The sequence below is a fragment of the Spodoptera frugiperda genome, chromosome 12 (assembly GCF_023101765.2).
Source record: "Spodoptera frugiperda isolate SF20-4 chromosome 12, AGI-APGP_CSIRO_Sfru_2.0, whole genome shotgun sequence".
NCBI lineage: Eukaryota > Metazoa > Arthropoda > Insecta > Lepidoptera > Noctuidae > Spodoptera > Spodoptera frugiperda.
Genome location: NC_064223.1, coordinates 6,956,341 through 6,982,096, shown reverse-complemented (window position 1 = coordinate 6,982,096; position 25,756 = coordinate 6,956,341). Strand labels below are relative to the sequence as shown.

The following is a 25,756-nucleotide window of genomic DNA, read 5'->3' as shown; positions in this document are numbered from 1 at the left end:
GCAGCCCGTTTAAAGGCTCTCTTCTTTTGATGTATATCGCCCCAGACTTATAGGTTCTGGCGTCTGCCCATGCCAAGTATGCAGCGTGCTTTAGATACTTGGGTCTGTTTCTGGTTAAGCGGTGAACTATCCTGGCTTCTGAGCCTCATAATCGGGTTTATTGTTGCGGGAACCTCGGCGACCATGCGTAGAGTGGTCGGGGCATGAAGAGGCACGTTCCTTCCTATGCGTCGCTCCCTTCTTAGCTAGTATAACTGCTTCTCAGCATAAGGACACAACTTCACAGTCTGTTTTGACCCGGATCACGAACAGCGATTACAACTGATCATTTTCCTGGGAACACGGACACACAGTCGTGCTCAACCTTCTTTGAGCGGAATTTTCCTTCACAGTAAACTCTGCCGTGACTTCCAGATAACTATAATTATAAGAAATAAAAGAAAATTCAATAATTAATAACGCTAGTATAATTTAACAACAACACCATCTATTGTTATACTGATGAACTAATTGCTTACTCAACTTTTTTCGATATGGGGAGAATTAGTTTTGCTATATTCCTCTAGATGGCAGAATACACATATTGGAGTAAGTTTTGCTACCACACAATAGATAGCGCCTGTTGCCGGAACTGCTTCATACTAGTTACCGACTCTAGTCTAGTCTTGTCATGTCATAGAAGTTGAGACATTTCGGTTTTTTATTAAAGATTTGGTGGCTACTTCTTAGGAAGTTGTCCCTTTTCGTTTGTTTATTACTTGTTATTTACGTAGTAGTTGGTACCTAATGGTGATAGTTGGATAATGTGGAGAAAGTATTTTGTTGTTATTGGACGACGTTAATTGTTAATGTTTCAACGTGTGGTCATAGGTAAATAGAGATTGTAAGAATTGTTGACAATTTTTTATCCACATGGGAAGTTTATGGTAAGTTTTCTTTGACTTAAGTGTAAATAAACATTTTCAGTATGTACTTATCATTTCGGCGGGAACTTTAATTTATGCCTTTAGAAATATCTGTAGTAGGTCTTATACAATGTGATAGGCGTGGGACTTCTAACCCGTTAAGGCTGAGTACTACATCTAATTTTATCGACAAAAAAAATAATATGGGGTGTTGAACCCCTAATTGAAAATATAGGAAAATAGTGATTTTTTCGGTAAGAATAATTCACAAATTATTTTTTTTCTCACCAAAACATTATCAAACATATAAAAAAAGTAATGAATTAGTTAGCCAAGGTTATTAGCTTCCGTTTGTCGTCTTTTTTTTTGTTTCTACGACGCATACAACCTTTGATATCAAAAAAAGTAAAAAAAATATTAAAATAGCCATAATTTTTAGGGGGAGGGGATCCGACCCCTTCGACCCAGGACTTTTGTCGTTATAATTAGATGTAGTATTCAGCCTTAATGGGTTAGAAGTCTCGCCCCTATCACATTGTATATTTGAAGTAGGTACTAAAATTAATAGTTTATCTAGTCGCACATATAATTTTGCCAGTGTAAATTATACCTACCTACCTACCTATCTAAATAAACAGCACTCAATTTTTTATTACCATTATTCATTTCTATAAATTTAGAATTTGTCATTAAATTACCTAACTTTCCGTTTACTTTATGCTTAGGTATGGTGTTATAGAAATTATACACATAAATTTATTGTGGATCTTTAGTGGGTACCTACCTACTTACAGTGAAAACTTGCTCAAAATAATTGCATGGCTTTTTATTAAGTATTATAGTTTTTGTTGGAGCTACATACATTGTTAGTGGCTGTTTGCTCAGTACATTTCAAATGACTATGTACTAATATGTACTAATGACTATATACTCACTGGACAAGTTATATTTTTTCAGATTGCCGAAATAATGGACGATAAAGTTGATCCCAAATTGTTTGTCACTTGTCGTCTGTGTCTTGAAGACCTAGGACAGTATCAAATAGTACCCAAGGTCCAGCAACAAATTAAATACTGCTTCAATATAGATGTAAGTACTATAATTTACTATTCATATAATTTTTATCACCAATATACACTATTAATCTATTTTATTACAAGGTTGCAATTTAAAATGAACTTCTTCTTAAATCTGCAATTCTTCTTAAATCTGCAAAGTTCTTAGAACTTAAGCTCTTTGAACTTATTTACCATATTTATTTATGTCTATGAGTTTCTGATACCACATTACCCCACATATACTCCAGTTCATCCGTGATCATGATGCTTGCAACAGTGCCAAAATATCGGAAACTCATAGACATAAATAAACATGGTAAATATCCCATCTTAAGTTCTAATATTAGTGTTAGTGACCATGTCCGTTTAAAAACTTATATTGCAAAGCTCTTGTTTAATATTTATTTCATGGTTTGTTTATAACTTTAATTGCAGGTGGACCCATTTGATGGACTACCACAACTTATATGTGTGAAATGTAAAGGCATCCTAAACAAGTTCTTTGAAATTAAGACATTGTTCAGTGAAAAGCAAGCAGACTTGAGAAATAGAGTGACAAGAAAGGAATTAAGTTCGGTGAGTGTGTGGTGATTAAAGTATCTTTAGGATGCATCAGTGATTTGCTTTTAACATCACCACTTTGCAATGGCCAGGACTCAAGCTCTCAAGCTTACTATGGTGTAACTATGTTCAAGAGATTTTTAGTCCTTTATATGAGTACTAAGTAATAATTGGGCAAACCTATTGCCATAAACAGAGCACTGTTCTTACTTTCTTGAGTTTGGTTCCTCAAAAACTGGGGTCTGTTTCTGTATCTACTGGTTAATATAACTTAAATTACAAGATTAATAATTTATTTGCTTAAAAGTTTCTTTTTTGTATTCCAGGAACCATATATTCTTCAACACCAACAAGATACTGTCAGTTCTAGTCAACAAGCTTCTGATGACACAGGTTTACAGGACACATTAAAAAAGAAACACTCAAAGAAAAAAAGAGTGCTAAAGTCTTCATCTGATGATAATGAGTTTGAATCATCACACACCACATTAAAAAAGAAAAAAAGAAAATCCTCAAAGAAGTCGGGTTCTAAAAGTGGAGCATCATGGGAATCACGTTATAAGAAGTCTATGTCATGTCATTTGTGTACTACTGCTTGGCCTAATAAAAAGGCATATACCAATCATATGCGATCACACAGTCACCTAGTGGAAAAGTATAAAAATATATTGAAAAGACAGTGTCAAATAAATTTAGTCAAAATTGATGGCAAACCCAATTTAACTGGTTTAGCTAATATGGTGGTACACAATACAAATAAAATTGTTGCTCGTGGGGACTCATACTTTTGTACCATTTATTCAAAAAGAGGTTCTAGCTGCTCTACTGCTGAACAAGTTGTCCAACAAAAAAATGGGAATGGTGGTTCATCTTCAGATGATGAAGACAATGTAATCAAACCAACCAGAAGAAAAAAGAGGTTTGTATCTAGAAGTTCCAATGAAACTGTTGTAATAGCAAGCAATAGTAACAAAATATTATCAGACTTAGAAGAAGACTCTGTTACTCAATTTAATAATGATGATACACCGCTAATAGTAGATAACAGTCATTGCATAAATATTGATGATTCATCCGACAGTGAATTGCCCAATGAATTATCAGAAAAAACACAGAAAGTTAAACAACCGATAGTGGCCCAGGAAAGTGATTATCAAACAATTCAAGATATGATATCAGCATGTGTTAGTTCCTATAACAGCAAGAAAAACGAATCATCTGAGACAGATTCACATAAAAAAAAGAAAAAAGGGCAAAAGAAGGATAGTGCAAGTTTTATCTCTCAACTCAACCATAAAGTTTTAAGCATCGGAAGGAAAATAGTTACTAATAAATTGTTATTTAATTGTACTGGACTACTAAGATACTTAGAGTATAAGGATCTTGACATAGTCTGGTTACGTAACCCTGCGCCTACAAACTATATTCGTATTGCAATGACAAAATCAGATGCACATGCAAATGATAAAGAAAGTATGTGGAAAAATACACATAAGACAATAATATTACCTGAATCACTTCCAGCCGCAATATATATCGATAATAAGCCAAATAATTCAGATTCAAAGAAAATTTTAAATGCTCATCCTGTAGCAAATCCTAAACAATTGCCAAGGAAATTGCCAACTCCTGAATCTAGAGCACTGCTTTCTCGAACGTTTGACGAACCAGCATTTTGCATGCCTATTATTGCATCGACAACTTCATTAGCAGAAGTATCTACTGATCAACAGAACCAGGAAGCTAATGACAAATCTAGCGCTTCATCTGGAGCCACTGTAGCGACAACCACGTCGGTTCCAAGAATTAAAGTAAAGCCAGTGTCTGAACTAATGTCACAAGAAACTTTAGACAGTCTTAGGCAAAAGAAAAATATGCCCGCTGCTGATAGTAACATGTTGACAAACCCGATTGATACTGTTTGGGCACAAAATAAGCCAACCAATGTGTTTGTTTCAAATGTGTTGGTACAGCCGCGAGTAGACAGCCCCACCATGCAAGTAATTCAAATGCCGATCCTAACTTTAGATTCTACAAATTCAGTACCCGCCAATGAAGATGATAGCCAGGATTATGTAATACTGGACACGGCTGATCTTCCAAATACAAAAACAAAATCGCCAATGTCGTATCTGAAAAGTCTCTTGCAAATTCACAATATAGTATTATTAAGTACAAATGAAGAAGTAACAAAAGATTTTATTAGCCTCATTAAATTTAAAGCACTATTCAAGCAAAATAAGACTACACCTATATTGCTTTGCCTATCGTTATACTGTTTTAAGAATACCTTTTCTATACAGGTTAGAGATAGATATCAACTAACTATTGATATGTTTCAAATGTCTGCTAACTGGCAATGGGAAATACTTCAAGTGTTTAGTGGTGAAGTTACTGTGAAAGCTTTAGAGAGTGCTCGGAAACATGGCCAAGAAGTATACGATTATACAAATCATTTTTATTGCTTACTTAAATCCATCAATTATAGCAAAGCTGGAGTTTGATAACTTTATGTAATCCGCGGTTTGCCGGGAGGTAGATCTAACAGAGATACAATACAGTTTGTAGTTTCAAATGATTCCAGAAGTTAAAGGATTACCAACCCTATTTTCGGGATAATTTCACTGGTAATTATATATATGTTTTCTTGAAAAATCACTTTATGGTAGAATTGTGTAGTTTAACATGACATGATAGTAAATAGATATTATGTTTATCCCTTAACTTTTGTCTAGAGGATCCATTTTATTAATGATAATACTTTTTGTTCATGAAATAATGTGTATATTTTGTCTAGATTTATTATGTGAAATGTTTTATGAGATCTTTATTTGTTAAGTTCTTCCTTTTCCCGATTATGTATGTATATATCTTCCATTGGAAATATATTTTGTTTGACTCTATGTTATGGCTGTTATTGAGAAGAATCTAGTATATATTGTATTTCTATGGAAAGTTACTTTTGTTCGAACATTATGATTATTAATTATTATATGTTATCGGCTTACTCACGTATTGCAGTACAGCAGCATTTCACGACAATCGCCGCGTCGTGTGTCGCGAAATGCTGCTCATGAATATGAGCCTCTAGCATAGCTTGAAACTAGTTGAGTTCCTCGTCAAACCGTTACGTGAGTAAGCCGATAACATATAATAATTAATTTAGTATGTCTCACGAAAGTTACAATAAAATTATGATTATTGTTGTATATACAAGAAACGAAATATATATAGAATAAGTTTGACTGATATTACTGTATTTTGATACGGTGCGCGACAGGAAGGGGGCGGGGGGAATTGTTGCGCTTGGTCAACCCCGTGTGAATGTCGGCGTATGTTCATACTTTTAATTTTTGAGCTGCCGTGTCGCCGGGCCTACACCGGACTCGGTATTGTGCTAGGTGTCTGTCAAACTTGACTCTTAGTTGTATACGTAGAAAGGGTTACACCTACTAAAATATCTACGTAATTTGTGATTATGTATAATTTATGTATTCTTCAATGAAGAATCATGATTACTTGTATTTGTATAATATTATTAACAATAAAAACATTAACAAAATTATTATAGATTTTCTTCTAATACTAAAATTACAACAGAATTACTTCATCAAAGTTTCCATATGGATTCAACATCTAACAAAACTTCTTCTGGGTCTGAATGCTTGTGGAACATAAAGTATCCTTGAATTTGTGCTGGACTAACCACCTTGTTCTGCTCCAAAACCCTAAATTAAAAGAAAATATACTGTTACATATAAAATGTCCATGTGAATTATATCATACATATCTACATGTGATTAAGTTAACATACTTTTGTGCAAATGTTTTGGCGTGGTCCGGTGCTTTATCTCCCTTATAAAATCGCAAAAACATTAGCTCTATTTGAGCTTGATCACAATATCCGACATACTCTTTCATGTCTACCCTGCCTGGTCGAATCAAAGCAGGATCTAATCTGAAAAAGCAAAGTTTATAGATGTTACACTAATTCAATATGCATGAAATGCAGATGAGATGGGGCAGAAGCGTCTACAGAAGTCCTCCATCGATCGGTCTTGAGCCGCCCGCTTCTCCTAGCTCCACATCAATCCGATGCTCGCAAATACAATAGCTCAAAATAATTACAGAAAGCTACGAATCCATGGTAATTTTTAAAGTTAGGTTCCGCTCACACCAAGATGTGGTGCGACGCGATGCTGGGCGCACAATTTCAGAGTGACTCATAAAACAACTTTATTTTCTACACGAAAAAATATACATTTCAATGATAATGAGCTGCACCTACTTACCTTTCTAAATAATTTGTTGTCATAAAAACTATTCTGGCTTCAGTGGAGGCAACTCCATCGAGGCAATTGAGAAGTCCACTGAAAGTTACGCGATTTAAACCTTCATATGCAGACTTCTGCGCAGGTGTGTCTTCGCGGGAAACAAAGGCAGCATCCACATCTTCCAACAATATAATTGACTGCTGTGGTGCAACACTGAATAAAAAATAAACATAAAACAATAAAGCCATGACTTGAAACTTTTTTACCTGATCCTAAGGTTGACTGGTAAAGAATAGCTGTATGGCATTAAGTCCACCATTGTAATAATTAATTTTTTCATAATAGTTAAGTTAAAAAATAACCCAGGGCAGACCGGCCTAGTGGGAGTAGGTGCTATCAAAAGAGACACAGGTATCTCTACCCTAAGGAGGAGAGAATCTGTCTACCTGGTGAAAAATATGTGCACCTCTTTATGTTAAAATATGTTAATTTCTTTAAATTCCTGGTTTATCTATTTTAAATGGGTATTGTTTTTAGGTATTAATGGTTTCACTGGTCAAAAGTGGTTGATTTAAGTAAACTATAAACATACCTAAGTAGGTGATTAAGTCTATCATCAGTTAATCCTCTTTCAGATAGATTTAATACACAAATGTTGTACTCCAGTTCACCTGCTAGTGCCATGATATATGAAGATTTTCCACAACCAGGTGGTCCATACAGCAAGTAACCTGAAATTAGAAACATTTAAAATTTTCATCAGTGTTTTGCCACTTCACCCCAATTTTTAGGTGTCAACTTTTATGCTAGGCTCATCTATTACTCAACTGATGAGGTAGTTCATATTTATTTATTAATAGAAATTCTTTTGCATACAAAAAATAATTACTGGAAATTTACCTCTTCTATAAGGAATTCCTCTTTCAGTATACCAGTTGGGATTGTTGATGAAGTCCCAACAATCAGACAAGATTTTGTCTGATAAACCTGCACGGAGTACTACACTGTGCAGTGGACGCCGTCTTCTAGGATGTCCAAAAGGTCGCCATTCTGAACCCATGGCTGTGTACATTATTGTCATACCTTCATGTTGTTTCAGGGCCATTGTCCTAGCTGAAATTATAAATAATATTTTACTATTGAAATTATAAATGTGGACAGAATGTAACCTATGATTATGAATTTTAAATTATGTAATAAACTTAAATCATTAGGCAAAGATAAAAGTAATTAGAAATTATACCTTCTTCTAAAATGTTATAATATAACTCTTTATTTCTTCCAAATGCTGTTAGTGTCACAGTCTCCCAAGGTACGCCCATGTGAAGGTCTAATGTGTGTTGTTCTCTTGTACGATCCACCTTTATCCATGTGCCACCATATCTGTAATAGATGCAATGAATCAGTTGATTCATAAAATCTCATAATATTTGTGTGTAGTCTCATAATCTTACCTGAAAAAATGTTGACCAACACTAGGAATGAAATCATATTTAGTTTTTATTTGGCCAGTGTCCTTTTGTAGGAAAGATGTCTCTACACTTAAGTGCTGAGTTTTTCTAGCACCTTTATGTGTTATCCATTGTAATAACCATTGGTAGGACTTATCTCTGCACGGAACTTCAAGCGTGATCATGCAATGTCTTCGAAATAGTATCATAGAAGTCTGTACTCCTCGTCGTAATATTGCAGCGCCGGCTCCGATCCCAAATAATCCAAAACCCGCTCCGAAATATGGGTTTTGTGAAAGAGATGCTATGTACTCTGCGATAGTCATGATTATTATGGGTAAATTATTTCATTAATAAAAAGAAAATACTATTATTTGAACACTAGATGAACCTTCGCGTTTAATGGATTTTTTCTTGTTTGACATTTCAGTTTTGTCATTAGCATTGCATTCTAAATCTTGACAATCAGCTGTTTTTGACTGGTGGAGTTTCGTTTAAAAACTGCACAACGACTGAAGTAATGGTGTATTTAGTTTTGTAAAATCTCGTTTAAGTTTTGACGAAATATTATAATTATGTGAAACGATAAACTACGAATTACAATGGATGAGATCGAGTCGCATATTTAAATATTGTGCTCGTATGTTCAAGTGTCAAGCGAAGATTTTCCACTACTTTCACGCTACTCCGCTGTATATCTACACTAGATGGCGACAGTTTGTAGAAGTGAAATATTTCTTTCAGTTTGAATCACATTACATATTTAAAATTAACTTATCGTTAGCGCAGTTCTTAATTTACCTTTTAATAATAATAACGACAAAATACAAACCTTTGTTTAATGTGAATGTAAAGCGTTTAGGTAGTCCACGAATTTCTATTTTACGTTTTTTGAAATTTACTGCTCGGTATCGGTTAATATTATTATGATGATAAAAATAATCTTGCATGATCTATTTCGACAATAATAGGTACTTGCTAAACCTAATGCAAAAATTACTATAGAATACTTGCTACCCTGGTGGGTTTAGCAAGTTTATGTTATTTAGGTACGCACGGTCAAAATTTACCATTTTAGTAATAACTTCATGTTGTAGACTTTAGTTATTTATGTATTACATTAAATACTATAAATCTGTATTTATACAACATTTAAATAGAATAGGGCACATAGGTAGGTATGTAGGTACCGCAACTTCATTACTTCCTGTAGAGTAGGTAGAACTTTGACGGGAAAAGCAATTATATTCTCTAAGTTACCGACTTATTGTATTAACTATTTGAACACCATGACCTAAACTACCAAAAGCACTAATTCACAATACATTCTTTATAGGTAGGTTGCATTGTATTATATTTTCCGATGGTCTCACTAATATTTGTAAAAAATGAAATAGCGTGACGCCGCCGCGCGTCTGCTGGGACAATGATAGGGGTCGCGTGACCCGCACCGCATCACATCAAAGCATTTTATAAGCACAAGGGAGACGATTATATTATACCTACGACCATGTACGTACCTATCTTTTATGTACTCGTACTTATTCAACAAAGTGCTTCTCTTTCTTCACTAGTTTTGTAAACAATAAAATAATACAAATATTTGCCTATACATAGTAGCCATGAGGGAAGAATTCACTTAAGTGCATACCTACAGTCATCTACCTGCAAAATTTCGCGTTATTTCAAGAATAGCCTAATATTGTAACATAATGGTAATTTCTTATATTAAGTTTTCCAACTTTTTTTTTGAGCCGGGATAATCGTCCATTGGCTTCGCTCACTCAAGGACTCGCCCTCTCCGCGAGAGGGAGTATCAGATTCTTACTAACTAAAAACCACCCCCGTTCCTACTCCTGCTTTTCGAGCCGGAGCCCGGTAAATCTGCTGCTGTAGTCCGCAGCTCCGGATCTTTCAACCCCATAAGTATTCGCTTTCTCTAGAAACCATTGATTGCATGACCATGGGTATGACACGTATGTTCAGTACCTTTTTTTTTGAGGGGGGAAAATCGTCCAATTACTTCTCCCACCTTGGGCGAATGTTCAGTACCTAGTTGACTGAAAAGGAAAATGAAAGTCCAGTGTCATTTTTTCGAAAAAGGTACTAATATCCTTTGTATCTATATGGCCATGTAGGTACCTATAGCTATGTAGGAATATATTATGGTTAATATTGAAAAAGTGCTAAATAAGTATTAAAATGTCGTATATTTGGAAAGCCTTATTGGTTATATTAGTGTTTGTAAAACAAGCTGAGTTAGCTTTAACTCTCCGAAAGTTTGTTCACCAGAAGGACATGTCGGAACACTGTCGGAGGCGCGTGATGCCCTCAGTATTTCTTGGCAAGCAAGTGGTGGACGCGTACTCACAAATCATGCACTTCTCGCGACTGGAATTACCCTACAGTTGCTTTATTGGTGTAAGGTTTGTACAAAACGCAACCTTTCTCACCACATTTATACTTGTATATAGGGATATAGAAAGTACAACTAGGTACCTAGAAACAGTGCCGGCGTAAGGGGGGGGGGGGGGCGACATGGGCCGATGGCCCAGGGCGACAAAGTCTGGGGGGCGCCAATAAAGTGAAAAACTACTACTAACACTTGATATTGCTTCCCTAAAGTGGGCGCCACAATATTTTCGCCCGGGGTGTCAGTGGCCCTTACGCCGGCACTGCCTAGAAACATATCAGTATTCTAACTATATACATTACGGAACCACAGTGGTTTTTAACTGCGTTACATTTCATTGTATTAAAAACCGTTAGTGTAGCCAGAGCCAAACGGCGTTAAGATAAGCAAAATACTGTCATCAAATTGAAGTTAGGTGGTACCTACTTAAATAAATAGGAACTCAAACTTCCTAAAATGATTGTGAAAAAGTTTTGTTTATTTCTATTACTTTTACAGGACGGAGTCTGGTAGTAATATAATACTGGTAATCCAGCTGGTATCCAACAAAACCCTGATAGAATCATGCCGTAAAAATAAAAATCAGCTTCTAGTTTATGAATTAGGGGAGACGTTCGGTGGTTATTGGGGCGCCATGCCACATGGTGTTATGGATATGCAGCCCAAGGAAGATGAACGTCTGTATACCATAAAAACTACGCAACCTACGACTACCACGAAACAGAAGACGAGGTAATTAAACAATAAGCATAATCATATTTTTTTACTCGTTGTTCAGTATCTAGTATCTATACCAAGAAATATTTATCTATGTTAAGCCAAACCAATCCTAAATTGGAGTAGGTACCTACCTACCTGTAGGTAGGGCTATTTGGTACCTATGTAATAATATAACCGCTATGTGTACTACTAAGTACCTACACTGTACAACAAATAAATAGTAGATGTACCTAATTACTGTGAAAGTGAAATACATAAGTAGGTACTCGTACATACCTGAACACTAAATGTAAAAATGGCAGAGCAGTGTTGTTTCTCCAAAGCTATAACCTATAGGTATATCTGAAAAACCTGTGAGTTTATGTAAGATCTGTAAACATATACCTAACAACTATTTCTTTTCAAAGAATTCATACGCCACCCCCTACAACGTCGACAACCGAGTCGGAGGACATTAAGAAAACTGAGAAGCAGCCAGATGACTATGTTGTGGAGATACCCCTAGTCAATGTGTCGTTTAAATTGGTGCCCGGGCAACTGCCACCCAAAACCATCTTCGACACTGAGGAGATTTTTGATAAAATGTTTGATGTTAAACCATGGTTGGTACATTTATTACATATGTAAGTAAAATGTTGAACTTGTAATGAAATGCTTAGAATGGTAGGAAAACAAGTTGTTGCAATTGCAGCTTTAAATATTTCCAGCAGAATAAAAATTTTGTGCTTCTTCATGAGGTTAATGTCTCGACGACTTCCATAAATAATTAATCGAAAGTTGATGAATAGGAAAAAGTATTCTAAGTTATATAATAAGGCTGTTGATTTAGGCCTAATGTGACATATAAGACGACGGTGCTGCCTCTGCTGCAGTTCTCGTTAGAAGACAATGACACAGGGGGCGCGCTCCGCACTCCCGTCGCTGTTGAACCCGAGCCTCCGCAGTTCCAATTCGACTTCAATTCTGATTTATTCACACCAGACTACAGGTAGTAAACAAACTGTACGGTTAGATACCCTTTGTCAACATTACCACAGAATTTCAGGAACATTGCAAAAAAGTTGTTAAGTTTGGAAAATACACTGACATTAAGTAATAGGTTTTTTTATATAAAATATTTTCTCCATTAGTTTAAACGGACACCATCTCTACTAGACTTCATTAATCATTTTAGGTGATTGACTGATTGTATTCATTTTCAAAGGATTTATACATACCTCAGTATAACTAGAAAGAAATAAATAAGAAAATTATGATGAAATTATGCTAACTTCTTAGGTGTACATTTAAAAAGTTATTAAACATTTTATTCGTGTTTCAGATTATCTTACCCTGTATTTAATTTACCGACTAAACGTCCACAACACAAGTACTACGATAATCATAGACTTGACTTTAAAAAAAACAAAATGTTGCTGGCTGAAAAACAATCTTTATTCTTGAAGACGTAAGGATTGTATTTGAATAATTCATTTTAACTAGATATAATAATTGGACGTCTTTTTTGTGTATGTATTTCTATATTTTTTTAGATCTTTACCTAAGTTTCAATATCCTACTTTTGTGTCGCGGGCTCGCGACATATTCACAAGCCATCATCGAACTTCACAATCTACGTTAAATAAGGAACAAGCCCCCGAGTCTTGGGATGCAGTTAACGCCATTTTGAAAAACCTGAATAGGGCTGAATATGTTGATGGCAAAGCAAGAGTTGATGAGAACTTGGAAAATCTTTTGCAGGGACTTGCGAAAATTGGAACCAACGAAACTGGTTAGTTCGCAGATTTACGAGTAGCAAATAGAACTTAAATTTTCACACCAGTATTTGTCGTAAGAATCACTTATGTTTAACTTGGTCTACTATAGATTTTCTGTGCCAAGTGGGAATAAATCAACCCTTGAGTAATCACTATCAAATTAACATTTGATTGCACGGTTGGTGCGGCGACTGGGCAACCGGCTGCCGCGCAACGCGTTGCTTCTGTACTCTTTGTGTGATCCACAAATTGTTATTTCGGGTCTGTGTATCATTTGTATGTGAACTTGTATGTTTGTAAATGCATCTATGACAGAGGAGAAAATCCTAGTGTGAGGCAAAGCATTTTAAAGAGAAAAAACATAGCAACTTATAATAACAATGTAAATGCATTATTTAGTCTTATGGAACAGATATTTAATACTTAAAGAGTCTGTCCCATTCATGCAATGTTCATTCGTATATTTAGTACCTATAGGTACCTTAGCAGATTCATTCATTACGAATGAATGACTTTTTAATTGGAACAGTCATTCTTGTAACTCCACTACATCGGCATCAGCTTGCGCTTACTCATTTGTAGTAACACTTATTCACTTATGTTATGTAGGTATATGGCTTATACCTCGTACCGTATATGTAAGTATACTTAGCTATGTACTTACGGTGAACTTATGTTGTCTGATGTATTGTTATCTTATTACTAACTTAGGTTTGAAGTGTTATTTTTTATGCCACACATTACTTTAAAAGCTATCACCTCTATTGAAGTGTTAGTTTCACATGAGAAACTTCTGTCATATAGGTAAATCTGTCTTGTCATCAAAACACCCAATAATATGGCAAGCAAAGCTTAAGTAGAAATTATCTAAGAAACAATAGTTTGGTTGACTTCATTTTTATAGGAATGAGCTGGCAAACGACCAGTCTTATCTAGTGATGGTAAGCAATCAATGAAGAGAAACTGAATAAAAAATACGTGGACAAATTCAGGTTCAGTACCAAACGTGTCGAGTGACCATCCAACGACCGCTTCATGGCATAGCACGACGCAGTACAAAACCGACGCCATCACATGGAGACAACCGTCGGCCACTTACCGGTAACATTACCTTGTATTTATTAATTATACCTATATAATATTTTATGTATGTACGTTTAATTGTATTATTGTGTATTATATTCAGAGAGATAAGATGTATTAAGTAGATCTCCTTCTTGATTAGTGCTCCTTCTACAATAATTTGAATGAAGAAGAGTTCCATATTCGTATTATTTAATTTTATCTTTTGAAGAATTTCCTTTGATAAGATAAAGGTATAAAAACAAAAAATATGCCAAATTAAAATGAAACCTATCTTAAAAACATCATACGTATGCCACTATACAGATTGACATATTATTATTTCACTAATATAAGGAATTATTCTTTTAAACCCATTTTTATTAAGTAGCTTGTAATTTTCAACGACTACTTAATGTACTTAAGTTATATCAAAGTTTTGATTGTAATTTTTATAATTATCATGAATATCGTAAATATAAAATTACATAGGAAAGGTAAATTAAAACAACATTTCAAATAAAAAATCCGTTTATTTATTTCTTTGCAATATATTTTCAGGACAAATTATTTGGATGATGAAGTAGAGGATACAGCGACAACACAAATTTCCAGTAGTAACATAGATGGCAGCACTGAGATTCTGCTACCTGCTTTAGACCTAGATACAGTTGTTTTAAATGGTATCTACCATCGCATACATTTAATTATACCCAATTATAAATTAACTGCTTATTTACTTAGGTATAAGTACTTAAAACTACAAAATATCATGCTGTTGTTTTTAAACATTTTCGTATTTTATTATAATAAGCCTGATGTCCATTGCGAGGTGGTAAATATTTGCCTAACTTACAATGGTCTATCACAAAATGGCATTTTAAAACAAAAGTTACAGAATTTGAATAATAAACAAGTTTTATACAACGATAACTGTGTAGATATCACACCTATTTACAAAAATATAACAAAAAAAATTATACAAGAAAATTCAGATGAAGGGGTTACAAAGTATAAAGATTTTCTTATATTGCAGTGACACAATTGGAGAACAATGAGCCTTCATCTTTAATCGAGTCGGCAACGTCAATAGCAGGAGTAAACGATACATCCACACCTTTATCTACAACCTCAATGTTAGTATCTTTACCCAATAAGTATTCCAATAAAAACATTGCTTTTTATAGATTTTTTAAGGTTTAATATTTTATTGTGTAAATGACATATCAATAATTACATACAGTCAGGTCCATTTAAATCATAAATTCTTTACCTAAAACAGTAACTTCAACATTTCTATTAAAGAAAATGTAGATAAATTCTACACATTACGCTCATCTACATATTATGTAAATTTCATTAAACAATTTACACATACTTATTGTAATTGTTTGTTATATTCTGAGTTTAATGAACACCTGCGATGCGCAAGAGTTGACGATGCAAACAGTGAAATAAATTCTATATTAGTTGGCGACCGCCTTCTAGTATAACAATGATCCATTTCCGTTAGCCCATGCTTTGTATGATGTTCTATTTCCATAGTTATATTATTAGATAGTTTGGCTCTTTATCCTATCCTGTCCAGCTATCACCTAATAATTTATAAGGATTGATATTTATATAAGATGTGTTGTGTGTAAAAGCAACGATAACGATAATAGAAAATAATTCATTGTCTGTGTTTTATATTTTTAATGTATATTATTGAAACAATTTTAAATGTAAATCAAACATAGTCAGAAGCACACTAAATATATTTTATAAAACAAAAGAAGGTCATAAATAGTTTCCATTCTTATAAGTGGCCAGCTTGCCACAGATAATATAAATGATATAACAGATTGAAATTATTTTCCATCGACAGAAAGAACGTTAGTTTTTCCAAATGTACTTAATTGTAGTGTGTAGACTGTTAGTGTTAATAACTTGAGTGCGTTTGTCGAATAAACAAAAACTCGCTACGACTGCTACACCCTCGTAGCAAATAAAAATAAATTAAGCAAAATATGTGATTTTTATGGAACCACAAACAGATTACTTATTACGGAAATTTTCTTTTAAGTGAAAATTGTGTATTTTAGAGAAAGGCCTTTGACTCTACTAGACCACGAGTCGTTTGAGAACATGGTACACGCAGCGTCTCTAATGGCAGTAGCGCTGAACCAATCCGTCACGCCCCGCGAGGACGTTGACACGCGGGGCGACAACGCTACCGTATCCACACCGAGGCAAGTGTAGCTCCATCTCTAAAACATATCTTTATATCCTTGTACATTAGCTATCGCGAGCTAAACTAAATTAAATGAAAAAACGGTAAGTAATCTATTCTATAATACATATAATAAAATCGTAGAAAAGTGCTGTCTGTACATTGAAAATAAAAATAAAAAAAATAGCAGGGGTTATTGTTATGTCGATGTCGAACCCAAAAATGTAATTAACTTTTTTTTTGTCTGTTTGTCTGTTTGTCTGTTTGTCTGTTTGTCTGTTCGTCTGTGCGCGCTAATCTCAGAAACGGCTGATCCGAGTTGGATGCGGTTTTCACGAATATATTGTGGGATGCTTAAATTTACATTTAGTGTTTGTTTCATGTCAATCGGTTCATAAATAAAAAAGTTATGTCAAATTAAAGAATCACGTCGAACATTCTATGCTTATACCATTAATCTCCGCAACTATTTGACGGATTTGGTTGAAATTTGGTACAGATATAGTTTAGAACCTTAGAAAGGACATAGATATATTTTTATTTCAAAAATCAAAAAATAAAAATAAGAAATAAATTATTTATAAATAATTCTATGTCGATCGTTACACGACTTCGGTTCATGTTATTGTTTTAATTCATCGAAAAAAGTAAATAAATAGTAAAAAGGTATGAAAAAAATAATATCAATATAATTAAACTTTTAGTACAAAGAAAATGCCCGAACGGAGTATAAATAAATAATCCAAGTTGTCTTTATCCTCGATAGATGGCGTTGGGATCGAAATAGATCGCGCTATGGTTTCGTTACATTCATTTGGTTGGGTATCGGCCGAGCGCTTCGGTACTATCGTAGAAAAAGTGTATTATCAGTCGTATGATTATTTGTCTGTAGTGGTCCTGCTGTTTCGTATATTCTAAATTGGTTTCGTTGTATTTGTCAATTAATAAGTTTATTTGTTGGGTTTTCCTGGTTTTTTGGTTAAACTATTTAACGTAGGTTTAGTTTGATATCGATTATTAGTAGTTACTGTAGTTAGTTTTTTTAATAAAATTGTAAGTCTAATTTATAAATTAATTAGATTAGATTTAAGTCGTTTCTTTTAAATTATTTAGTTTAAGCTTGGTTATTATAGCATAGAGGATAGGTTGTAATATAGTTTCTTTTTTAATTGTTATAAATTCGTAATTCGTAGCTTTCTTTAGTTTTAAGTTAGTTTAAGTCCGTTTTTAAACTATTTTTTCAATGCCCTAAGTGAGTATACATCTATTAAATTCAAACGCAGAGCTCATTATGTTGATTTTTGAAGAGTTCCCTGGAATATCTTCCACATCTCATTTTTGAAGAGATCCCGCGAGATCGGGAACTATGTGGTTAAAACCAAAAATTTGCCGGAAGTCACTATTCCACGCGAACGAAGTCGCGGGCAATATTATAATAAATCTGTAGAAAGACAATTCTGTACATTGAAAATATTGAAAAAATAAATAGCAGGGGGTGTTACTGCATCGATACCAAACCCAAATATGTGATTAATTTTTTTTTTGTTTGTCTGTCTGTATGTTCAGGCATCACGTGAAAACTAACGGTTCGATTTCGATGAAATTAGGTATAATTATACCTTATTGTCCTGGGCATAAAATAGGAAACTTTTTATCCTGGAAAATATGTAGAAAAAAAATCTTAATTTTTCAGTTTTATTATACCTACAGAACGCGAGCTCAATAGCAGTAGCTCAATAGAGGGATCTCCTTAATTATTATTGCCCTCGCCGTATTTGGGTCCAATAGATATTTATAAGATGTCATTGTCAGAGTTATTCAAAATGAAGAAATAAAACTTCCACGCGAAGACCGACATCCGCGCGGACGGAGTCGCGGGCGGAAGCTAGTCTTCTATAATATAAAAATAGGTCGGGTTTTCCTTCCTGACGCTATAACTCCAGAATGCACGAACCGATTTTCATGGTTTTGCTTTCGTTGGAGAGGTTTCGGGCTCCGTGAGATTTATAGCAAAGAAAATTCAGGAAAAAAATAACATTGGTGGTGAAACGGAGTTCGTAGGGTTTGCTGGTGATGGTAATAAAATTAGTGAGAAAACCTCTGCTACTAGTTTTATGTGACAACTGACACTAGGTAGTAGGGCTTTTCTCAGTCATTAAACTGTTATTTTCGTAATTTTGTACTAGTTAAATACCCGGTTAAAATTAACAAGAGATTACCGTTTCAATCTGGGTAACTATTAGATTAGTTATCAGTGGGTTATGTTGGTGGGTTTCAAAGTTATTGTCTAAATATAGAAATGGGTTTGCAAGTTGAATTATGTTTTCACGATTAAACTATAGTTTTAGCCACGTACAGAGATAAATAAAAGAGAATAAATTCAAAGAATTCCCGTGTTGAGAAGGCTTAAGGAGGATGGTCAGATCAAATATTATAAAATACAAACAGGAACTACAAATTGATTCCTAAAATAAAACAAAATTGAGCTACAAAATTAGGAAATTCTTAGGAATTAAATGTTTAATTGAACAATGCGTTTATTAATGAGTTGCAGTAGTGCTACACCGCAGCAGCGCAAGAAACGGTACATACACGCCATTCCCATCGAACATGTGAAGCCTCATTATCTGCCAGTCAAGATGGAGATTCCAACCTCGACCCCTTACAGCGACAAAATATCGAATGCGCAAGAGTTTCAGCGACTTATCGAATTGCAAGATGACGAGGTTCGTTGCGATTCAACTAGTTAACTTCACTGAGTACAACTAGTTGTGTGCTAAAATAAATATTTTCTGTATAGCATGAAGTTTTTTTTTTTAAGAAGAGACAATCATTCAATGTCTCCTCCCTTGGGCGAAGCGAGAGGGAATGTTGGACTCTTACTGACTAAAACTACTCCGTTTCTACTCCTGTTTCGAGCCGGAGCCCCGGTAACCCATGACATTAACCGTGGCTCCGTGCCAAATGAAGTCTTGTGGATTCGAGAGGAGTCTGTCTTTATTGTCTTCAGATCCACGACCGTGTGGCGTTACGCTACCTGCGGCAGTACGTTGGGCCAGTGCTGTTCAATATCTGTGACTATGATGAAGCATCTGCAAGACACGTTTACCTGTTCAACTCATCCAGACTTGTGCTCGCTATTTCCAATTTTACTGTGAGTTCGTTAATACCTGTTAATTTTTACATTTTATTGTATTAGATGTAGGTGTATTAAAGCTTGAATGTTTAAAAAATGTTACGTAGCAATAACTCATAAATAAAGATGCAATTTCTCCTAATTATTTTATTTTTATCTATGAATAACATCCAAGTTATTTAAAATATCGATCATTACGAAAATATTTGTTATTTTTCCTATATGTGGAGTGCAGTTGGACCGTATGACGGTGGTGGTAACTCCTGCACGCACTCTGCTGTCCAGCGATGCGCAGTGTCCGTCGTCGAACCTCGAGTGCCAGGTGTCCGGCGCACGCGTCTGTATCGACTCACTCAGTGCTTGCGACGGCGTTCCCAACTGTGGCTCATACGGTAACTCATCTCCTCGTGTTTATCAGGCTTTGTATGCATTCTTACAGTCACTGACAGTCAGCTCAAAACATCATCGACAAAATATAACGTAGAAAAAATCCTTGTGTGTTGTTTTAGTTCAAACATATTCATGGACAATAAATTGAGCCCGAGAATTTACGGGGAATTATCCAAATTTTTTGTTTCATACCTATCAATGTTAAAGTAAATTTATTAATGTTTTTCATACCTAAACCTATGTAGGATACCTGAAATCTTCTGTATTTCAGACATATATGATGAGGATCGTCTGACGTGTGGAAGATCAGCGGGACTCCAGCACAATGTGTGCCTTGCAGCCATAACTTTCTTGGCAGTTTTACTTACTCTGCTATATATCGTGCACTACTGGCTCAAGCGATGCGTGCCCAGAGTTTCTGATGCCTTTTTCATATACACTGACGCTGCTGAGAATGTGTAGGTTTATTTTAATGTATAAATCATCAATCAAATCAACAAGTTTGAAAACATGTATTTGCTAACTTCTATAATGCGATGACTGTTTTTGTTTTCAGTTTATACTTGGATCCGATTATGAGGTCTCCACATGACACCGATGGTCCAAAGGAGTTCTATCGAGGCGGTGACATTCATTATGACATGGAATGTAGAGACATGGAAATTAAAAGAAAGTCAGTTAGTCCTTATATTATGCGATTTCTCAGATTATTTCGATGGAGACGTAAATCAAAAGGTGATGCGACACCCACAAAGAAAGAATCTGAATTTGACTTAGACCGCCCACGAATTTATTCGTATGGTGAAGTTGAGTTAAATAAATTGGGAGTTCCTGAATTTACAGATATGGCAGTACAAACAGGTTCAAGTTTAATTGATTCGGGTTCACTTGTTGTTAACGTGTCAGATTCCATCAAATCACCGGAGTTTGATTCTGAGATGGAAGACATAGTAACTTTTTACGAAGGAAAGCGAAGATCAACGGACATCAATTTTGTTGAAGATCGTATGTCCACTGAACGCGAATCTGAAGAGTTGAGTATTTTGGACTTCTTCAAACGGGCAAGATCTGTTTCTGTGGACATGCCACCTTATCGCGACGAAAGTGGTTCAGATTACTTAACTCAACTTTCACCCGAAAGAGAAGAAGAAGAGGAAATACAAAGCCTTGATTATGGACCAAGCGTCGTTGTGCCAGAAAACGTCATTTCAGTGAATACGGACATAAGTGAGAAAAACGTTGAACATGCAAATGTCCAAAAGAAATTAAGATTTGAAGAAATTAAGGCGTCACAAAGTGAGAATGTAAAAGACGAGGAGGCAGTTCATGAACGTGGTCGGCGGCGGAGCGTGGTGTATGGGAGCGGGAAGAATCTGCACTCAGATCAGTCGGACTCCGGCGGCCAAATCGAAGAGCCAAGCACCAGTACCAGTAAGAAAGCATATTTTTGGGGCAGCAGTAAAAACAAACCTAAAAAACCACCTAAGAAAAAGACACAATTGTTGAAATTTTAAAGTTTTTGCTTATCTCTTTTTACCTTTAATTAATTCTATAATTGTAGTTACTGATTTTAATGTCTATTTTGATTTATAAGAAGGGTTAATGATATATATGTATATTATGATAAAAATAAATAGATTTAACAATTCTAGGCCAGTTAATTGGAATGTTTTGAGATGCAGAATAAATTATTTATGAACACTGTGACGTTGCGTGTCGGTAGAAGATGGTCGACAAAGCGGCGTCTGCGCCCGCGCCGCTATTTCCTAATTAAGACCAATTGTGCACCGGATAGAACACGTGCCAAAATGTGTGATGTCTTTTTAATGTCATTCCGTCATTGTGTACCTCTTTCATTATTTTAAAATTTAAATAAGCGTTTTATTTAGTAGATCACATCACCCTAATTCGCGAGCTAAGAGTGCATCATTGTTGACGTGTAGTGGAGAGAATAAATTGTTAGTCTATTTATTCTCTCGTATCGTATCTTACCTACCTATTATTATGAAGATCTGAGCTAATAAATAAAAGTACCTATAGTTATTCTGCATTTTTTTCACTACAATTATGTAGTTTCCTAGATTAAAAAATTTAATTAAATATCCCAAATCGTACTTTCATTAATTAAGACGACCACTACACGTCATTTTTTAATTTTTACAGTTAGTTAGTTTTTGAGTAGGAATATATAGTTTTTGACATTTCGATAAAAGTATTGAATTTGACTAGTTGGAAATGTGATGAATAAATAATTAAAATATGTAAAATTAGACAATTATTAACTATTATTATTAGCAACAATTATTATTAAATTACTATTATAAAGATTTAACATATTTAATTGTAGGTATAGATATGGTGTACACAAAGCCACGCGTTTTATTCCCAGAAAGGTTGTGTATAATATTAAATGTACCTACGTAACAGTCGCTTTTCACGATTTATAAAATATAATGTAAAAGTAGCCTATTGTCATCTATCATCTAGGTACAAATAAAGGCACAATTTCAGGCTCTGACTCTGAAATTAAAATGAGAATTTCTGGAAACTGAACATCTCAGTAGGATACTTTTCTAACTAACTAGATAACTAGAAACCTTACTCGATAGTCGCACTTACAACTAATCGAACAACGAGGCAGTCAAAACACTGTTTGAGTCTAGGTTTTTACATTACCTACACCAATAAAAGTGTCAGTTGAAAATAAAAAGATATTTAATGACATTCGTTAGTGAAGTACAGATACACAAAACATTTATTGTAGAGGATATTGCTGTGACAAACGATTGTCTCGTTTCATTGGGGGCAATGAAATTTATCTTAGAGCTTTTATGTCAGTTCCAAAAAAGATAGATGTAAAAGTGTCAGACTAGAAGCGGGAGCCGAGAGCCGGTGCGCGAGGTCATTTCAATTGAAATCAATTAAAGCAATTGAGTCCAATTGAGCGGGCGGCAGATTCTGCGTCGCGCTCGGTCGCCAGAGAGATTTTATGTGAAGCGCCTACGCGTCGACCGTCACATGACTCACTTGTACATCATCCTGGCCTTTTCCTAGCATGCTCCTATTTAACACGAATATTTACATAGTAATTGACTACATACACTGTGTATACACAAATTTAAATGAGGGATCCGTGGGTTGTGTCGGTACCTACCTAGCTGGGCACTTCGAAGACCGTTGCTAGGGCAAAGTTTTTAATGTTTATAGGTACTAGACGAGGGCTTGAATTTATCGATAGCAAAATATCAGTATTTTTTTTTCTAATGTCTTATTTTTTCACGTCTTTTGCTGGAATTTAGATTTATTTCGCATTTAAGCAAGATATGTACAATATACATATTTTCTATTTCATCTCAAATAGCGACTGTCAATAAGAGTATAGTACTTACTATAGTACTTGCTTAGTTATGATTCTATTTCAATATTAAAAGTTTTGGTATTACGATAGCCATTAATGCCTTATACGTGTTTGTACTTTGCTATGTCCGTTGTGATCCAAAGTATGGTGATACACTCTCCACCAATTTAGATTCCGTGCTACTGTTGAGATATTTTACTAGGGGGTAATAATTGTGGTGTTATTCACAGAAACATCCAACGAGCGTGTTTTTTCTACAAAGTACAGGCCTAGAGGTCAACCTACTCCAATATGTCAATTATTTCATTGGATTTTGACTTAATATCAAAATTATGAAGTCGGTTACAAACTGGTTTTCATTGCGTGTCACAATGTAGAAGAAAGCTGGTCATCACTACAATTTAGCATCACTACATGACCATACTCTAAATTAGAAAAGGGCAGAGGACCACCAAACAAAATATGAATAGATACTCTGTGTAAATACTGATAATAATAATGAGGAAAAAGGGAGTTTGTGTTAGGAAGATGTCTGGCTGGGGGAGAAAATGAAGGAGAACCCACTGGGCCGACTCCAAGGAATCTCTGTTGTTAGGCTCGCTAAAATTCGAGAACGACTTAATCGATTTGGCTAACTTTGATTTTGGATTTGATGGTGAGAAAAAAGTGATTGAGGCCGTACGAACTTTGCTGTGGTAGTGAGTTTTGAATAAAGTCAGAAAGAAGAAAATGGTTCCAGGAATTTAAAATGTCCTAAGAGATTTGCTAACCACTCGTGCTCGTGTAAAAGTTGTGGTATTTCATGAAAAGTAAACTTGAGTACAATAATGACGCTCAGAATATATTATAACGTTTTACGATACGAACAAGTGTCATTAGTAATTCTTTACTTAAACGTGTTAATGTATTGAGTGGTACATTTATTCGTGGTAAAGCTTTTACGAGAGATCACTTTGTATGCTACAGTAAGTATAAAAATATGTATCTATTGCTATTTGTTTCGCCACACCAATTAAATTAAACTGACTCATTGTTATGGCACCTTAGAAAAACCTAATAGGTCCTGGGAATCATACCCGCTTATAAATTTAGACGTTCGAATAAGCACCTATTACTAGGTTTTTCTGTTTAAAAATCGTTACTCCAAGAAAATCTTTTATAATTACTTATACTCGCCAGCTGTTTTGCCAGCGTTCCCATGGGATAAAAAGTATTCTATCATCTAAGCCAGCTCATAATTTGTCTGTATACCAAATTTCAACAAAATTCGTTCAGTAGTTTCAGTATGATTGATGGACAAAGATCCAAACTTTACACATTTATAATATTAGAGTGACAGTGTGATCCTATGAATATTATAAACGTAAAAGTTTGTAAAGATGAATATAATTTGTTCGTATGTATGGTTGTTACTTTTTCACGAAAAAAATAGTGGACGGATTCGGATAAAGTTGGGTACAGAGACCTAAAATATAATGTGGAATAACATATGGGTTCATTTTTATCCCAAGAACGCGGTCGAAGCTAGTTTCATATTATGTATCATGTGCAATATTCTGATATTACAAAAGGCGAGTTATTGACGTATGGCGAATAAAACATTACCTAGTATATTTATAGTAGTAGTATTAGTATATTATTATACGTATAACTTAATAATACACGTAGTGCGGAGAACAAAATTAGAAATGCTTTATTTACGCAATACTTGTAAACTTGTAAAATATCACAACGTTTTGTCTATCTTGGTAACAAACTCTTTGATAAACTCTACAGGACATTAGGCTCACATCTTAGCTTATTGGCTATAGTACAGTGTCCATTGCTTCACTATATAGGTACAGTAGCTTGTCTTATTTCATTTGAAAAATATTCTACAAAAGACTTACGTTACGTTTATAAAAAAAATGAATATTCAGTTTTAATTGAACAAATGATAGTGTAAGATGTATGATACAAGTAGGTTCATGTTTGTGCACAGATATGAAATTAATATATAGTTAATAGTATCGAAATATTGCTAAAACGACTTAAAGTTTCCAATTTTCTTTTGATTTTGCGAAACTCATTAGAATGTAAGAGATATATAAGCAGATATTTAATTCCTTGCAATTTTTGCTTTTTACACAAGTAAATATTTATGAATCTTGAATATGTCAAATTATCAACTGTAATTAAAGTTGCTATTCTACATACATTTCAAAAGTTTTAGCGTAAACAACTTGTACCTACGTCAGAAGCTAGCGTTTAATTTTACTTGGCACGAAATGTTCCGATGCGGTACTCACTGATGCCGTGAACAGATCACGCGACTGATACGCTGTAGCACTTCCCACTTTGGATTGGTTTCCACACTTCACAATCACCACCATACTCTGGCACTAAACACTATCCGTCTTATAGAAATATTAATTTATTCGACATACGGTTAGAACACAATCACATCGACGCACATGATG

General features: G+C 34.7%; 3 protein-coding genes across 4 annotated transcripts; 2 read left to right on the top strand and 1 right to left on the bottom strand.

The window, feature by feature from the left end:
* Nucleotides 1-645: 645 nt before the first annotated feature.
* Nucleotides 646-6,089, top strand: LOC118262536 (uncharacterized). Of its 2 annotated transcripts, none has more exons than XM_050697429.1 (4): nucleotides 646-926; nucleotides 1,863-1,994; nucleotides 2,399-2,539; nucleotides 2,851-6,089. In XM_050697429.1, the coding sequence occupies exons 1-4, from the start codon at nucleotides 924-926 to the stop codon at nucleotides 5,026-5,028; spliced, it is 2,454 nt and encodes an 817-aa protein (XP_050553386.1). In that variant the 5' UTR covers nucleotides 646-923; the 3' UTR covers nucleotides 5,029-6,089. The 2 variants fall into 2 exon arrangements, with proteins under 2 accessions (XP_050553386.1, XP_050553387.1); XM_050697430.1 differs by lacking the exon at nucleotides 646-926 and adding an exon at nucleotides 1,641-1,770.
* On the bottom strand, nucleotides 6,040-8,698 carry LOC118262537 (mitochondrial chaperone BCS1). The gene is made up of 7 exons (XM_035573988.2): nucleotides 8,253-8,698; nucleotides 8,042-8,181; nucleotides 7,699-7,911; nucleotides 7,391-7,529; nucleotides 6,817-7,011; nucleotides 6,339-6,482; nucleotides 6,040-6,252 (listed from the first exon to the last, which is right to left on the bottom strand). Exons 1-7 carry the CDS (start codon nucleotides 8,573-8,575, stop codon nucleotides 6,135-6,137), a joined length of 1,272 nt encoding a protein of 423 aa, XP_035429881.2. The 5' UTR covers nucleotides 8,576-8,698; the 3' UTR covers nucleotides 6,040-6,134.
* Nucleotides 8,699-10,361: 1,663 nt separating this feature from the next.
* On the top strand, nucleotides 10,362-21,453 carry LOC118262916 (uncharacterized). The gene is made up of 15 exons (XM_035574587.2): nucleotides 10,362-10,675; nucleotides 11,161-11,394; nucleotides 11,790-11,984; nucleotides 12,212-12,370; nucleotides 12,704-12,829; nucleotides 12,915-13,153; nucleotides 14,132-14,240; nucleotides 14,763-14,884; nucleotides 15,238-15,337; nucleotides 16,286-16,432; nucleotides 18,968-19,139; nucleotides 19,424-19,567; nucleotides 19,785-19,941; nucleotides 20,211-20,397; nucleotides 20,496-21,453. Exons 1-15 carry the CDS (start codon nucleotides 10,452-10,454, stop codon nucleotides 21,451-21,453), a joined length of 3,273 nt encoding a protein of 1,090 aa, XP_035430480.2. The 5' UTR covers nucleotides 10,362-10,451.
* The last annotated feature ends 4,303 nt before the right edge of the window (nucleotides 21,454-25,756 follow it).

Bases quoted from the DNA above. Each gene is read 5' to 3' on its own strand.
- LOC118262537 (XM_035573988.2), bottom strand. From the start codon at position 8,575: ATGACTATCGCAGAGTACATAGCATCTCTTTCACAAAACCCATATTTC. The intron at 7,012-7,390 runs GTATGTTTATAG...TTTTTTATTCAG, and splicing joins AGACTTAATCACCTACTTAG to TGTTGCACCACAGCAGTCAA. The intron at 6,253-6,338 runs GTATGTTAACTT...CTTTTAATTTAG, and splicing joins GCCAAAACATTTGCACAAAA to GGTTTTGGAGCAGAACAAGG.
- LOC118262536 (XM_050697429.1), top strand. The intron at 1,995-2,398 runs GTAAGTACTATA...CTTTAATTGCAG, and splicing joins AATACTGCTTCAATATAGAT to GTGGACCCATTTGATGGACT. The intron at 2,540-2,850 runs GTGAGTGTGTGG...TTTGTATTCCAG, and splicing joins CAAGAAAGGAATTAAGTTCG to GAACCATATATTCTTCAACA.
- LOC118262916 (XM_035574587.2), top strand. From the start codon at position 10,452: ATGTCGTATATTTGGAAAGCCTTATTGGTTATATTAGTGTTTGTAAAA. The intron at 10,676-11,160 runs GTTTGTACAAAA...TTACTTTTACAG, and splicing joins AGTTGCTTTATTGGTGTAAG to GACGGAGTCTGGTAGTAATA. The intron at 14,885-15,237 runs GTATCTACCATC...CTTATATTGCAG, and splicing joins AGATACAGTTGTTTTAAATG to TGACACAATTGGAGAACAAT.